The sequence below is a fragment of the Neodiprion lecontei genome, chromosome 2, assembly GCF_021901455.1.
Source record: "Neodiprion lecontei isolate iyNeoLeco1 chromosome 2, iyNeoLeco1.1, whole genome shotgun sequence".
Taxonomy (NCBI): Eukaryota; Metazoa; Arthropoda; class Insecta; order Hymenoptera; family Diprionidae; genus Neodiprion; species Neodiprion lecontei.
Genome location: NC_060261.1, coordinates 8,883,667 through 8,897,050, shown reverse-complemented (window position 1 = coordinate 8,897,050; position 13,384 = coordinate 8,883,667). Strand labels below are relative to the sequence as shown.

Here is a 13,384-nt window from a genome sequence, read left to right as displayed (position 1 = left end):
CGTCATTTTTCATAGGCGGATCCTTTGACCAGGTGACCATGGAAGCTGGTCGCGGTCTTTGAGGCCGCGTTTCAAAGTTGTTGATGCTCTCTTCAAGTCGCAATCTTACGCGATAAAAATCGCTTTGAAACGCAGCCCAAACGAAGCCGGGGACACGCCGAGGCTCCGACGGACATTAAATTGAAATTGCTCAGCTAGCTCTCATGCATACATATAGCATATATACGTTTATATACACAGCGTACTATATAAACATGTTGTGGCTTACAAACTGTTACATATATCAACGGGACGGGAAAACTGTAGATTTTACAGAACGTGTCATCAAAAAAGGGAAGAGCCTCCTCGCTATACAGCCATAAAACTGCGCGCCAAAACTGCTGTTCTTTGTTTTATACAAGTATCTATATCGTATGTATGCAAAACGTATTATGCCTGTTTATGTGTATTTATGTCGTTTTGTCTCTATTCGTACACTACTTTCAAAGAAAGTTTCAACGATGGTTATCCTCGTATATGCTGTACATCGCAGTTTGTCGAAATCTTGAATCTCGTATCTACTAAACTTCGATTTTCCCGTTGTATTCTTCAGGGATTCTGCACTCACGATCTTATCATTTTTTATAAAACTTCATATTTTTATACAGACTTACGATAAAACTTCTCCGACCTAAACCAAGTTTTAGGCTATCCAAAACTCATTCTAGTTTATTCGTTACTGACAGTTTAAACATAGTTCACTTTACGATGAACAAATGTGACATTTTTTAAAAATAATTATGCAAGTAAACAGTAATGTCTTCGAAATTTTCTCTGCAGTCTATATACGGTAAAAGTTTTTCTTTTCTTTTTCATTTCTACGGTTGCTTTGTCGTAAATTATAATTATGACGTAACCGAATGCCCATTTTCCCCAATTACTAGTCATTGAAAAAACTGAGGAAAAATTACTACATCCAAAACAGGGCAAATAGAAAGAATTCGATGTAGCCCGATCGAATATTGTTTGAATATTTAGGTAATTAGGAAATCGTAATAAAATTCATAATCCCGTTAATCCGACGATTTAAAAAATCACCCACCTTGACGAGATAGAGAGTAAACTGTGTTTATTATCGTCGATAAGAATCGTCAGTTATCTGCGGGATTTGCACTAAGAGACTGCAGTGCTCGTTACAACAAACCCGTAATTTTGTACGCAATTCGCCTGTATAACATTATCAACGATGAAGAGCTAAACATTGCCTATTGCAGCAACGTTGCTATTGCGTGAGTGATAAAAAAAAAAAAACTATATCAAAGAGTTTGTAAAAAATGTAAGTATCCGGCACTTGAAAACTTTCGTAACTTTACGTGTAAACAGGGATCATTGTTCGATTAATATTCGATATTTCACCAGCTGTACAGTCACTGTATACCTAATTATTTCATATTCAAAGCTGAATGAGGTTAATTTACTTCCGGTTCAATGCTTTGAAGTAAAATTTCATAATACATGTCAATAAACTTGTAGAAAAATTGTTTCTGACAGTATACAATAATATTTTCTTTACTTATTTATATTTTTTTTTTGAACCAAACTGCATAACAGATAAAAATGAAAAATCATGTCTTCATTAGCACCGTGTAAATGTTATTACAATACCGAACGGTATAACATAAATATACCCTATTGGGAAACCGTTATTACAGTAAAATTCTGTAAGTATGATGATAATTATATCCAGTAACGGTTACGACCGCGGTTCAGATGCAGAAACTCGCTAACTGCACCTTGGCGAAATCCAGGAACTATTAGAAGTCCCGAGAGCCGGATGATAATAACGACTTTTAAATAAATGGGGGTATTCATTTCGCCAAGTCGTCGCTGCTGCATCTGTTTCTTCTTCTTCAGCTATTTCAGAGCAAGCGGAATTGTCGTCTCGGGTACCAGACTGTGAGATGAATGATAAGTTTCATCCTCGATGATTTATTAATGAAGAAAATCGGTGCATGGATCAGGATTTCAAATCGAAGATCCGAGACGCGGAGCGAGCAGATTTCGAGCCCGCGTTGAGTTAGATGGTATGCAAATATACGAAGATAGGGATCGTGCGCCACATGCGAAGCCGAGTGGAAGAAATAATGAAAAGAGGAGAAAAAGAAAAAAAAAAAAAAAAGAAATAAAACGGAACACAGAAGACGTAAGAAACAGACGCGGTTGCAAAATCAAACGGTTGGCATCACCGATGCATTAGATATACATCTTGAAAATCTATATTTGTTGTACAAGATGAGTATATGGTATATACCTGCGCATTTACGTAGATATATACACATTATACAAATAAATAAACATATACTCACGGGATTTGAAAAGATTCGCGGCGTGAGGAAAAGTTGTAAATTTCAAAATTATACATTCATGCGCTTTGTATCTAGGATATGTATGTATATTTCGTATGTAGATACGTGCGAAGTGCGACTGATCTATGGGTTGCGAAACGAGTGGAACTTGCAATCTTGTTTCAAAGAAACAAGCATTTTACGTATACCTTGACGTCTAACATATATACATATACATATATTTATAAACATAGCTTATACACGTGGTCCTCTTGACATGGCCATAAATATTTACCGTCCCGTACATACCTACGGACGTATAGATGCGCAGAACCGTTCCGCTGGTATGATCACATATTTTAGCGATTTGCGTGTTGCGTTGCCGCGGAATATGTCATTTCACCGCGACCTGTTGTTTCGTAGATTCAAGTCGTACCCTGCAGCGCGACGGTTTTCGAAAGAACGCTTGAAAGACGTTTACATCATTCTGATAAGGTCCTCGTTATGATATTCCACGATTATCACATTGTTTATTATACATATTCATCGCCATTTATGTACGCATCGCGCGTGTTAACCCGTTCGTTTGTTACACCAAGAAACAGTTGATAATTACCGGTTGCACATATCGTATGATTATGGTTAGAAGAATAATGAATTATTCTCGAAATAAAAACACCCGCACTCACAATGCCTGAGCATACATAATGCAATCGTGCATCCTATACATATACAGTGTTACCAATCATTACGAATCTTGCGGTATAAAAACATTGTACACGTAATATCCGTATCGTTTGCAGAACGCGTACCGCTGACTGAAAATATATGCACTGGGTAAATAAAATTCAATTCACGGTAGACAGAATATCCCCTGTATGTAAACGCAACAAATCCGGTTAAATTTCACAATAAACATTGAACGGACAGGTGTTCATTTCGCTGCAGATTCAAAGAACGCGCTAAAACAAGGGTCGAACGTGTCGTGAGCCAACTTACCGACGGAAAAAAATCCCGCGATGTTTTTGATTCTTCTCCGCAGGTGCCGCCTGTGACTAAAATCAGTGACGTCACTGGCGTAGCCCATATCTTTGTCATCGCGGGACATGGGTTCCAATGGGTTCATTTTGTGTAGTCGTCTGATGGCGGACCCGATGATTTTGATAGTTCAAAAGTCATTCTGAAAAAAGTATTCGGTTATAGCACGGGTTAACTAATTGTGTTATGTTTACGATATTCATCTCTCACAAAATCGCTTATTCCCAATGAAAGAAGTAAATACGTGAATTGAAAAACAAAATTATTCGTCATATATGAACTGACGGACGCACGTCAACTGATCGATATATGAGAACTTCGAATTGAGAACATGATGACAAACTTCCACTGACAGAACTTACGTACGTGCTCTAAGTAGCAAAGGTACTCATTTGTTTGGTTATTATTATGCAACCTTGATTGTACACAGAAAACCTAAGATTCGCTCACATATTGCATCCTCAGAATCGAACTATTACAATACTTTCCTTTATCAGGCACTCTTCACTTTACTCTCTTTGGATAATTTGGAAAAACTGCCTCTTTGAAGATTAAAGTATCTATTAAATCAAACGATGGGATCCGAGCAGAGCTCTCAAAGCAACGATATACCAGGATCAGAGAGCAGCAGAGCGCGAGCGGTTCAATTGCGGCGTGGAAAGAGCGTTCCGAACCGAGATGGAATCCCTGAAGACACACCGCCACGATGTACGAGTCCCGGACCGAGCATTTGCTCGGATTCAGATCTGCCTTACATATCGTACACAGTGAACAGGCCAATAGGAGATTCACCCAAAATGACGAATAAACAGGCCCAATTGCAGCGAGGAAAGAGCCTCGGAACGCAGGAATTATCCAAGCGAAAACCAGGTATTGGTGCCATTGGGCACAGAAAAACTCTCTCGGACAAAGCACACAACATCGTAGTCGTCAAGCCAGCTATTTCTGAGCCGACTGCAGACATGGATGCTGATCTAGTTAAATTGCATAGCATACCGATGTTTCTACCCATTATGAGGGGAACTTTGAATTTGCCACCTGGAGTCAGAGACCCTGAAGTCTTGGAGCGACTGGATCCCATCGGTTTGTTCAATCTTTGCGCCCGATATCAACACCACTTGAATACAAATGCACAAATGATTGCGACTGAGCAGTCCACACTCAACACCACCCTCGACGTCGAAGTTATACGAATATTCAACATGGCTATAGACAGGCAAAAGAGATTCACAAAGTTTGCTGAACAGCTGAATAAGATTCATCATATCAGCCAACAACTGGACAACTGCCACACCCAACTTAATTATACTTTAGAAAGCCTCGAAAAGCTCAATAACTACCTACCAGTTAATAATCGACTTGAACCATTTGTTTGGACAACTGGATAAGGATTTAACACCTTTTCATCAAATACACTTCTTCAAAACTATTTGCTGTCAGCATTTGATACCATATCAAGTAATCAGCTGTTTCGTGGCAATTATTTCATGCATTCTATAAAAGATGAGTTTAATTCTAGAGTAAAATTATAAGTTGCAGGACAGGAGAAGTTCGTTTGCGATAAAACTGTAAGCTTGGATAGTCTAAAGCACATGAATTTTCAGAAATCGTGCTCATATTTATGCTTGTCAAATATTTCAATTGTTTAGACATTTCAAAGGATCTAAACACTTGGCATTTCACAAGATAAGAGGCTCTTATTACTTGTTTTGTTCTTTACAGCACTGTTATTTTATTTTAGATTAGTTGAAACCGTTTGCTTCATGTTCATCATCGTCATCAATAACAAGCAAAAACAATCTATGACCATTTAAATCGCTGTTTTACTGTAGCAAATGCTATTCATTTTGTTTCAATATTATCAATGACAATTTTAGCAAAGTGTAACCTCCCACAGTTTTCCCAACTACTTCTCTGCCAAAGTAGAATACCGTGAAACTTAACCTCTATATTATATATACTCTAATGTAATTAAAAAAATATCGTAAATAAACTGATCAATTTACACACACATTTCGTCCTTCTATTCTCTGCTAAGGCTCTCATATGTACAAATACTGATCACACGGCCATTGCCCATGGTCATAAATCAGCAGCTTTCCGAGACTTCAGGTTTCTGTATGCAGTTATGGCTTCTTTCTGTCGTTCCTCCAGTTGTCTTCTTTCCCCAACCGGGAGATCTTTGCGTTTTCCAGATCTATTGACAGACTTAACGCCTGTTGTGTTCTCGGCAGATTTGTCATGGCTCTTGAAAAGCGAATCAAGAAGAAGACGTCTTCGTCCAGGCTATCGGAAAATCATCGGTAAAATTAATCCAAAAAAATACAACGCATAACTAATCAAATATTGGTAAGGTTTTTACCCGTTCGGAGTGAGAAGCGTCTGCTTTTTTCGGTTTGATTTTTAGTTCTGGAGGAGCGTGGACAACATCTCCAAATTCAATAGTCTCCTTGAAGACCTTGAACTCGTCTATATTGTCCTGCAGTTTTTTAGTTTTTTTCAACTCGAGCTTGTGTTTCCTTTTCTGAGCTTTCGTCAGCCTAGTCGTCTCGGTGTCTTTCTTCTTTTTCTTTTTCTTCTTGGTATTACTGTGCTTCAATTTGAGTCTCATTAATTCATCTATCTCATCCTTCGATCTCTTAGACAATCCTTCGATATTACCAGTACTTGGATCTCGCTTGACTTCCACACCATATTTGTCTTCAAACGCAGTCTCATTTAAGAACGCCTGAGTCTCCGAGTTCACTCGGTTCAAAAAAGCCTTTCCACATTCGTCTGGTCTTTGCGAAAAAACAGGAACAACTTTCTCCGGTCTTGCCTTGGGATGAGCGATCTGTGGATGGTGATTGCCCATCACGATCAGTTGATTTTTCAGCTTCGTTTTTTTCTTGGTATTTTTCTTCATCATCTTACCGTCCTTCACGCTTTGCTTCAGCTTCATCACGCGCTCAAGACTCTTCGGTATCGCCTGCTCATCCTTGTCCCTCGGCGGCGCGTTTATCACTTTGTTTAACCTAAAATTTGACACGTTACGATGATCAACTTAACCTACAAAATTTAATCACACAACTCCACGCAACGATATTTACTCTGATAAACGCTTCTTTTGTTGCTTAGTCGGGTCCTTCACTCCTCTGTGTTTTTTTCCGGGTATCTTGCGTCCCATTTTCACTTTATTTCATAACTTCAATGTTTCGGCTGTACTTATGTACTAGTTCCAGCAGCACGCACGCTTCGAATTTGGACCAACCAAACTTATTGTTTAGCCACGGATCGCAAATCCCGACAGTGCTGCACTCGTGCGGAGTTTTTACGAACGATTTTTGTGCGGCAAAATTTAAATTTGGTGAATCACCCACCGGTGGAGGCTCCGCCGGCCGCGGTGTTGAGAAAATATAACCTAACCTCTCAGCAATCTTATAACCTCGGTGTGTAACCGATATTACGGAATGGGATGTTAAACATAGAGGTTTTTCAAAGAATATCAATTACACATTGCATAAAATACGAAAATCGTTTGACCGGCACGCGGATTTAAGCATTACGACTATGATCGTGCCTCCGTTAATTTGAGAAATACAACAAACCATTATACCAAGTAGCAATATGACATCGATAATAAGAAGATCGTATGTGTTGCTCAGGGTTTATCCAGGAATGAGAAAAAAGTTGATACTGCACGACCTGAAAAGTTACCGACCAACAACAGCTTTGCGTTGCATATCTGTGACCAGCGCTCATCTGTCTAAAGACAATAGTAACAAAAAAAATGAAGGTAGCAAGGCGGTGAGTTTTTACGGGTTTGCACAGGTTAGAAGTAAGGAGAAAAAAACGTACTTAGACGTACTGCGAATGTTCGTCGACAGAGACATTCACAGGCGAGGTCACGTCGAATTCATTTACGCAGCAATGAAGCACATGGAGGAATTCGGAGTCGAAAAAGATCTAGAGGTATACAAAAACTTGATCAATGTACTACCGAAGGGGAAGTTCATTCCGGAGAATACGATACAGGCTGAGTTCATGCATTATCCAAAGCAGCAGCAATGCGCGATAGATGTCCTTGAACAGATGGAAAACAACGGAGTTATACCAGACAGGGAAATGCAGGATATCCTTCTCAACATATTCGGTAAGCTGGGATTTCCGCTGAGGAAGTATTGGAGAATGATGTACTGGATGCCCAAGTTCAAAAACGCGAGTCCATGGCCATTGCCAGAAGTTTTGCCCAATGATTCTCTCGAGTTGGCCAAACTGGCCATAGAGAGAATTACTAGCATCGATTTGCTCCGAAAAATCACAATCTTCCAGGCAAAAGATCTCGAAGATTCCATTGACGATACTTGGATTGTTTCTGGAATGAGTATTGGTCAGAAAAAACTGCTTAACAAGCATGCTTCCACAGCCCCCATATATGTGGAAGGGCCTTTTAGACTTTGGTTAAAAAACTTGACCATTAATTACTTCATACTGAGGGGAGATCCTGTTCCAAAACCTGACCTACCACCGCCTGACGACGATGGTAAGAAATATTCTTCTAAAAGTGATTTGTTGTCTTTTTCCTGAAACTCTCTTCGCCAATCTAATTAACAATAATGATCTTTTCCAGACGTTAGTAAAATTGAATTGCCATTTTGGAAAACAAAAAAATCTGTGGTACCGACTGAAGATGAGACGGCGATTCACGAGCAAGAGGATGGCACGATATTTGCTGTTTGTGCGACTGGAACCTCTAGTCGCGACTCTCTATTATCTTGGATTAGATTTTTACAGAAAGAGAATGACATCTTAGCTAATATTCCCATTATATTTAAGCCAAAGAGTCCCTTAGGCGACGTTGTATTGGCCAATAATAAATCTGACAAACCTAAAGATGAGGGAGTAGAAAATAAAGTTAATAAAGATTAGAATTTCATGTAAACAATTTCACCTGTACATAGTAAATAAAAAATCTGCGATCGTCGCTCAGCAATGCTTGAGCTATTTATTAAAAAAATAACATTGACTGGTGTGGTTTTTTAATTTCCCTGTAACTTGTTCAGTTTATTTTTTCTCTATCGCAATATTCTTCTAAATATGTATCAAGGTTTACATTTCAATGATAAAATCGTCGTAACTGAATGCGAAGTAAAGAATTTAAATGAATCGGAAAACTTACGCTGAAACTGTTGCGTGTTTAATTTCAATTACACGATCGCGCTGATCGAATGTCAGTTGAGCAGCGCTGTTTTCATCAAGAAAAAAAAAATCAAATCCCTATAAGAATGAAAACCTTGTCGCGGACGTATAAAAAAAATTAAACGATTAGCGTGAATTAATTTTCTCCGAGTCGTAATGACGGTTTAAAAATCTGTTCAAAACAAGGATAACTATAACGGGCAATGAAAGTATTTCTATGCTAACTGTGATAGGTAAATATCACGTATGTAGAAAAATCACATCACCCCAGCAGCTGATAGGATAAGATGGCCGCATGTGATACAAACAAATAATGGCGAGAGATCCACAAAGTTCGCGGGAATAATGCGGGTGAACGGTAAGTGGCATCTCGTACATTAGGTTTAAAAATATTCCGTAAAAGTTTGACATTTCATTCAGAAATAGACTGTCAAAGATAATCCGCGCGCGGTACTCGTTCACCGCCTTATCAATGTCTAGCTCACATCCTACGCACGTATCTTGACCTGCTCAATAACTTGTAATTGAAACGATGCTCAGGACTGCCTAATAAGGGTGGACACTGTACAGTTGAAGTTGAAATACTAGTATTTCATTATTATTTCGTACGGCGAACTGCGAGGCAAATTTTTATCCATATCGGCGTGTTTTTTCATCGATAGAAACGTTCTAATTTCAACAGTTTCGAATCTGATTAAATAATTACCTGTCTCGTTTCAATGTACATATTTTCACTTCGTACGCACGTAGGTATGTAAATATTCACAAGTACTATATGCAGCAAATAATAAATATCAACGCATTTTTCCACTCCCGTTTAAAACTAGATCTTTCTACGTAATACATACGAGATAAGAAAATGGCCACGAATTTATTTTCGGCCGTTCATTCTCACATAAGAATTATCAACACTTGCAATTTTAACCACAATTACTGAGCGTATCACCCTTTGCTTGAAATTCATGTCTTGAAATCGCGATTAAACCTGTCTTTCAGAAAGTTTGAAACGATCAATGCGAGGACAAACTTTCACAAACAAAATTTTTACGAATAAATATAAAATGTCGTATCAAAAGTTTATCTTAAGAATATTATTTCTTTACCTGTTTGTTCATTCCTTGTTTTTGACTGTCTTCAGCGCCCGATCTACGGTGGAAATCCAGATGCACATGAAAATGACGTATGTTCCGCGTAATGCGAAATATTTGACTGATATTCAATCTAACATGACTGGTTACACGTATCCTGGACATGCTCCACCTCTGGGATCCCATAATCAGAACACAGATGAAAACAGGAACGAGAATAGCTGTGGAAATAAGGAAATCTGTCAGCAGAATAATCAAAACGATACACAGCAATCGTCTGGGACGCAAACCGTACAAAAAGTAGACGCTGCTACCATGACCGATCCACTGCAGATCGACTTTAGACTGACCTCCGAGTACTTGGCACGATGTTCAAGCACCTTAGGTTTGCCTTATGTCTTTAAATATGAAGATAATAGCAACAACTCGTCTCATAACTTTCAAAATGTTCGGCCAAAGTTGGAATTTGAAGTTGAGCCGCAGCACATTAACGGTGATTTATCCTTTTAATAGTCATCAAGAACCCCTCTTTTCCTTTACACGAAAGTAATGTTAATGCTACTCCACAGGTATGCTAGTATATCATTGCCCAGAGTGTGCGTACAGGTTTGACAATCGAGATGCGCTGCACGAGCATCTAGAAGATCACAGGCAACGGCCACATATCTGTGATATTTGTGGAGCTAGTTTGAAGCGCAAGGAGCATCTGGATCGACACAAGCAAGGTCACAACAAAGACAGGCCTTATCAGTGCTCAATGTGCTGTAAGGCTTTCAAACGTAATGAACATCTTGCTCGACACATGATCATTCATTCAGGTAGTAAAAATCAAATTTGTACAGAATGTGGTAAGGCATTCTACAGAAAAGACCATCTTAAGAAACATCTGCAAAGTCATAGCGGCACTAGGAATAAGAGCAACTCAAGTAATTCTCAAAATAATCAAAATGCGCAGAATTCAAATGAAGAGGGACTCAGCAATTTTGCAATGATGATGAGACAAGCTGGACCGCCACCGTTTTCTATTTTACGCACTTAGCTGTGACTAGATCGCTTTTGTTCATTAGTCACATAGTTTACCTAGAATTCATGACTTGTATTTGAATGATTTTTCTTATTTCAATATGATGATGATTTTTCACCCTTATTCTGCGATTTTTTTTTTTTGTAATATAAGAATTCAACCATGGTGCTGAGTACTGTTTGAAATAAATAGGATTATTCTCGTTTATTATATTTGATTGTGATAAAATTAAGTAACAGGGAATTCGAACAAAACGCACTAAAGATACCATGAAAAAAAAAAACATAGTAACTAAAAACGTTAAATTATCTTTTTTCCCACAATATGTGGTAAATAAAATTTGTCATTGGGATCAAAGTAAAATATATCATAGTTATAATGTGTTACTAATTTTTGTTCTGAAGCTGTGCTGTTCGCACAATATGATTCTAATGAGGTGCCGAGTATGCGGATTAGTTCCAATCCAATTTTATAATCCTAGTACTCGATAATTCACTAAAGAATTCTTTTTCACCCATTGTAACTTGAGAGTGAGTACTTTTTTCCAACTCAGAGAAACAATGAGATGCTCTTCTTCTGTGTTGACTTATAGTGATGAGTATCATAAAATATTGGTATAATATGAGTTTCATAATTATTTGTATTTAAAATTGTTAATTAAGGTTGCTGTGTGCTTTTATACAAGCAATGCAAAGCGTTATTATGTGAAAACAATTTTCTACCACACAGCATACACCTAAAAGTGATGCAGCTAATGCAAATACGTAGAAATTAAGGTGTTGTTCTAATTTGTTAGATCACTTTGTTGTAATTTAAAATTTTCGAGATGAGTATGTACCTGTGACAGATAAATTTTCCGAAATTTTGAAAACTCAACGCAACACTTCTGTTAATCTATTTAAAGGAAGCATGTAAAGGTGTTGATTGTTATCGAGTTACACAGTTTCAAAATACCAGTACTAAATATTTGTTATTTAAGGTTTGGCAGCGTTACTTATTATTATAATAATAACCTTTGTATGAATTGAGCTAATCATGGATCACCGTCATAGCGTGTGAATGATTATTCGCTGCGTATTAAATTATTCCAGCATGATAAACTTGATGCTGCAGTTAGTAAAAGAATATAGGACCCATGATGAAATATCAATATTTTAGCAAAAAACGATGCTTATTTATGATATTTGCATATATACACACACCCTCACACATATGTATATATAATAGATACAAAAATCAAATTACGTATCTTATCCACTAAAATTTAGTATGTAATATTTACAACCCTCTATAAGAGTATGGAGTTGCCACGTGTACCTTTTTTCTGGAAGGGGTGCATTATTGCAACACTGCATAGTGATTTTTATATTTCGTTAATTATTGAGAAAAGTGCCAGAAATTTTCTATACGTACGTGTCTTTCGGATAATTGTTTGCTATGTTGATAAATCAGTATGTTGAATAAATTAGCTTTTTGCTACGATAGCAAATAAACAATGCGACAACTTTGTTTGAGAGAATAAAGTAACGGCAACTCTATATCTGTCCGATTTCTATGTATAGCTATATATCATGTATAATATTATTCATACAAAAGAAATGCATGTACACACATTGTTGTCTATTCGATCTGTACATTATATTTATTATTGAAGCTAGACGAATTTATTGTATTGGTTCAACTTCATAGTTTTTAAAAAACAATACTCACATATACTAACGTTTGTTATTTACTGTAGCGAACATATTTAAATTAATAAATCATTATTATATACAATTATACAATTAAAAAATATATACTATATATATTTGTCTACTCATTGATTAGAATTGTTCAGGTTTTTAATATCTGAGGAAGTTAAATTCCTACCAGCAATATCCTTGTATTGTGCACTGTTGATGGTAGTTTTTTGCAGAATGAGCTGGTCTGCTAAAAACTGTGAACATCGACCAGTCTACTTAGCTTGGAAGAAATTAAAGCGATATTTTTGCTCTTACTTACCTTTGGAAACACATTACTCATCATCTCACGAGCACCGCTTTCAAGTAGGTAAGATGATATTTATTGAACAACTTCTGTCAATGCTGGAAGATGTTAAAAATTTGTTAGCGCTTCTTTTCATTTCGTGGCCTACATTCATTTATTTATTGTTTTCTTTGCTAATGTTAATATGTTTATGCAATCTAAACAAAAAAAAAACAAAAAAAAAAAAAATTGAGAGCGCCAGAACGGTTAATTATTAATTTATAAAATGTTTGATATCAGTCAGAAAAGAAAACTAAACCAATATATTGTGTATCACTTATAGTTACACCTATCTATGTACCCTAGAAAAATGGTACATGATACAGTGATACACGAATGCTATGAAAGTGTAATAATAAAACGCAAAGTACAACTGACATAATAAATAGCGGTGCTTGCAAACGATCATTATTAGCCATGTACCTATAGGTAGGTTGTTAAGACGATAAGTTCCAGTTCAAAATAATTTATCACTGTACATACAAGCAAATATTTTTCGTGCATTAGAAACTTTCAACTTCCTGTAATATTATTTCGACAAAATAAAATCAATTTTAGATTTTTACAAAACGATAGTGTAACTTCTTCATTGACTATTGTCAAATTGAAAGGATGCAAACTTAGATGTGATCGAAACGTAGGTAAGACATAAGTAAGTCATTTGCACTACTGTTGACACTCACTATCGGAAAAGTTGAAGATTTTGT

At 37.0% G+C, this 13,384-nt stretch overlaps 4 protein-coding genes across 7 annotated transcripts; 3 read left to right on the top strand and 1 right to left on the bottom strand.

Annotated features, from left to right (window-relative positions):
• Nucleotides 1-3,412: 3,412 nt before the first annotated feature.
• LOC107218409 (BLOC-1-related complex subunit 5) lies at nucleotides 3,413-5,373 on the top strand. 2 transcript variants are annotated; one of them, XM_046731392.1, is made up of 2 exons: nucleotides 3,413-3,724; nucleotides 3,860-5,373. In XM_046731392.1, the coding sequence occupies exon 2, from the start codon at nucleotides 3,938-3,940 to the stop codon at nucleotides 4,748-4,750; it is 813 nt and encodes a 270-aa protein (XP_046587348.1). In that variant the 5' UTR covers nucleotides 3,413-3,724; nucleotides 3,860-3,937; the 3' UTR covers nucleotides 4,751-5,373. The 2 variants fall into 2 exon arrangements, with proteins under 2 accessions (XP_046587348.1, XP_015511754.2); XM_015656268.2 differs by having other exon boundaries at nucleotides 3,413-3,746.
• Nucleotides 5,027-6,648, bottom strand: LOC107218411 (coiled-coil domain-containing protein 137). Its single transcript, XM_015656272.2, has 3 exons — nucleotides 6,452-6,648; nucleotides 5,725-6,376; nucleotides 5,027-5,648 (listed from the first exon to the last, which is right to left on the bottom strand). Exons 1-3 carry the CDS (start codon nucleotides 6,526-6,528, stop codon nucleotides 5,445-5,447), a joined length of 933 nt encoding a protein of 310 aa, XP_015511758.2. The 5' UTR covers nucleotides 6,529-6,648; the 3' UTR covers nucleotides 5,027-5,444.
• Nucleotides 6,649-6,758: 110 nt separating this feature from the next.
• LOC107218412 (evolutionarily conserved signaling intermediate in Toll pathway, mitochondrial) lies at nucleotides 6,759-8,361 on the top strand. 2 transcript variants are annotated; one of them, XM_046731390.1, is made up of 3 exons: nucleotides 6,759-7,884; nucleotides 7,972-8,235; nucleotides 8,277-8,361. In XM_046731390.1, exons 1-3 carry the CDS (start codon nucleotides 6,969-6,971, stop codon nucleotides 8,300-8,302), a joined length of 1,206 nt encoding a protein of 401 aa, XP_046587346.1. In that variant the 5' UTR covers nucleotides 6,759-6,968; the 3' UTR covers nucleotides 8,303-8,361. The 2 variants fall into 2 exon arrangements, with proteins under 2 accessions (XP_046587346.1, XP_015511759.2); XM_015656273.2 differs by having other exon boundaries at nucleotides 7,972-8,361.
• A 206-nt stretch (nucleotides 8,362-8,567) lies between these two features.
• On the top strand, nucleotides 8,568-12,914 carry LOC107218413 (zinc finger protein 343). Of its 2 annotated transcripts, none has more exons than XM_015656274.2 (3): nucleotides 8,568-8,898; nucleotides 9,679-10,121; nucleotides 10,198-12,914. In XM_015656274.2, the coding sequence occupies exons 2-3, from the start codon at nucleotides 9,704-9,706 to the stop codon at nucleotides 10,665-10,667; spliced, it is 888 nt and encodes a 295-aa protein (XP_015511760.1). In that variant the 5' UTR covers nucleotides 8,568-8,898; nucleotides 9,679-9,703; the 3' UTR covers nucleotides 10,668-12,914. The 2 variants fall into 2 exon arrangements, with proteins under 2 accessions (XP_015511760.1, XP_015511761.1); XM_015656275.2 differs by lacking the exon at nucleotides 8,568-8,898 and adding an exon at nucleotides 9,072-9,290.
• The last annotated feature ends 470 nt before the right edge of the window (nucleotides 12,915-13,384 follow it).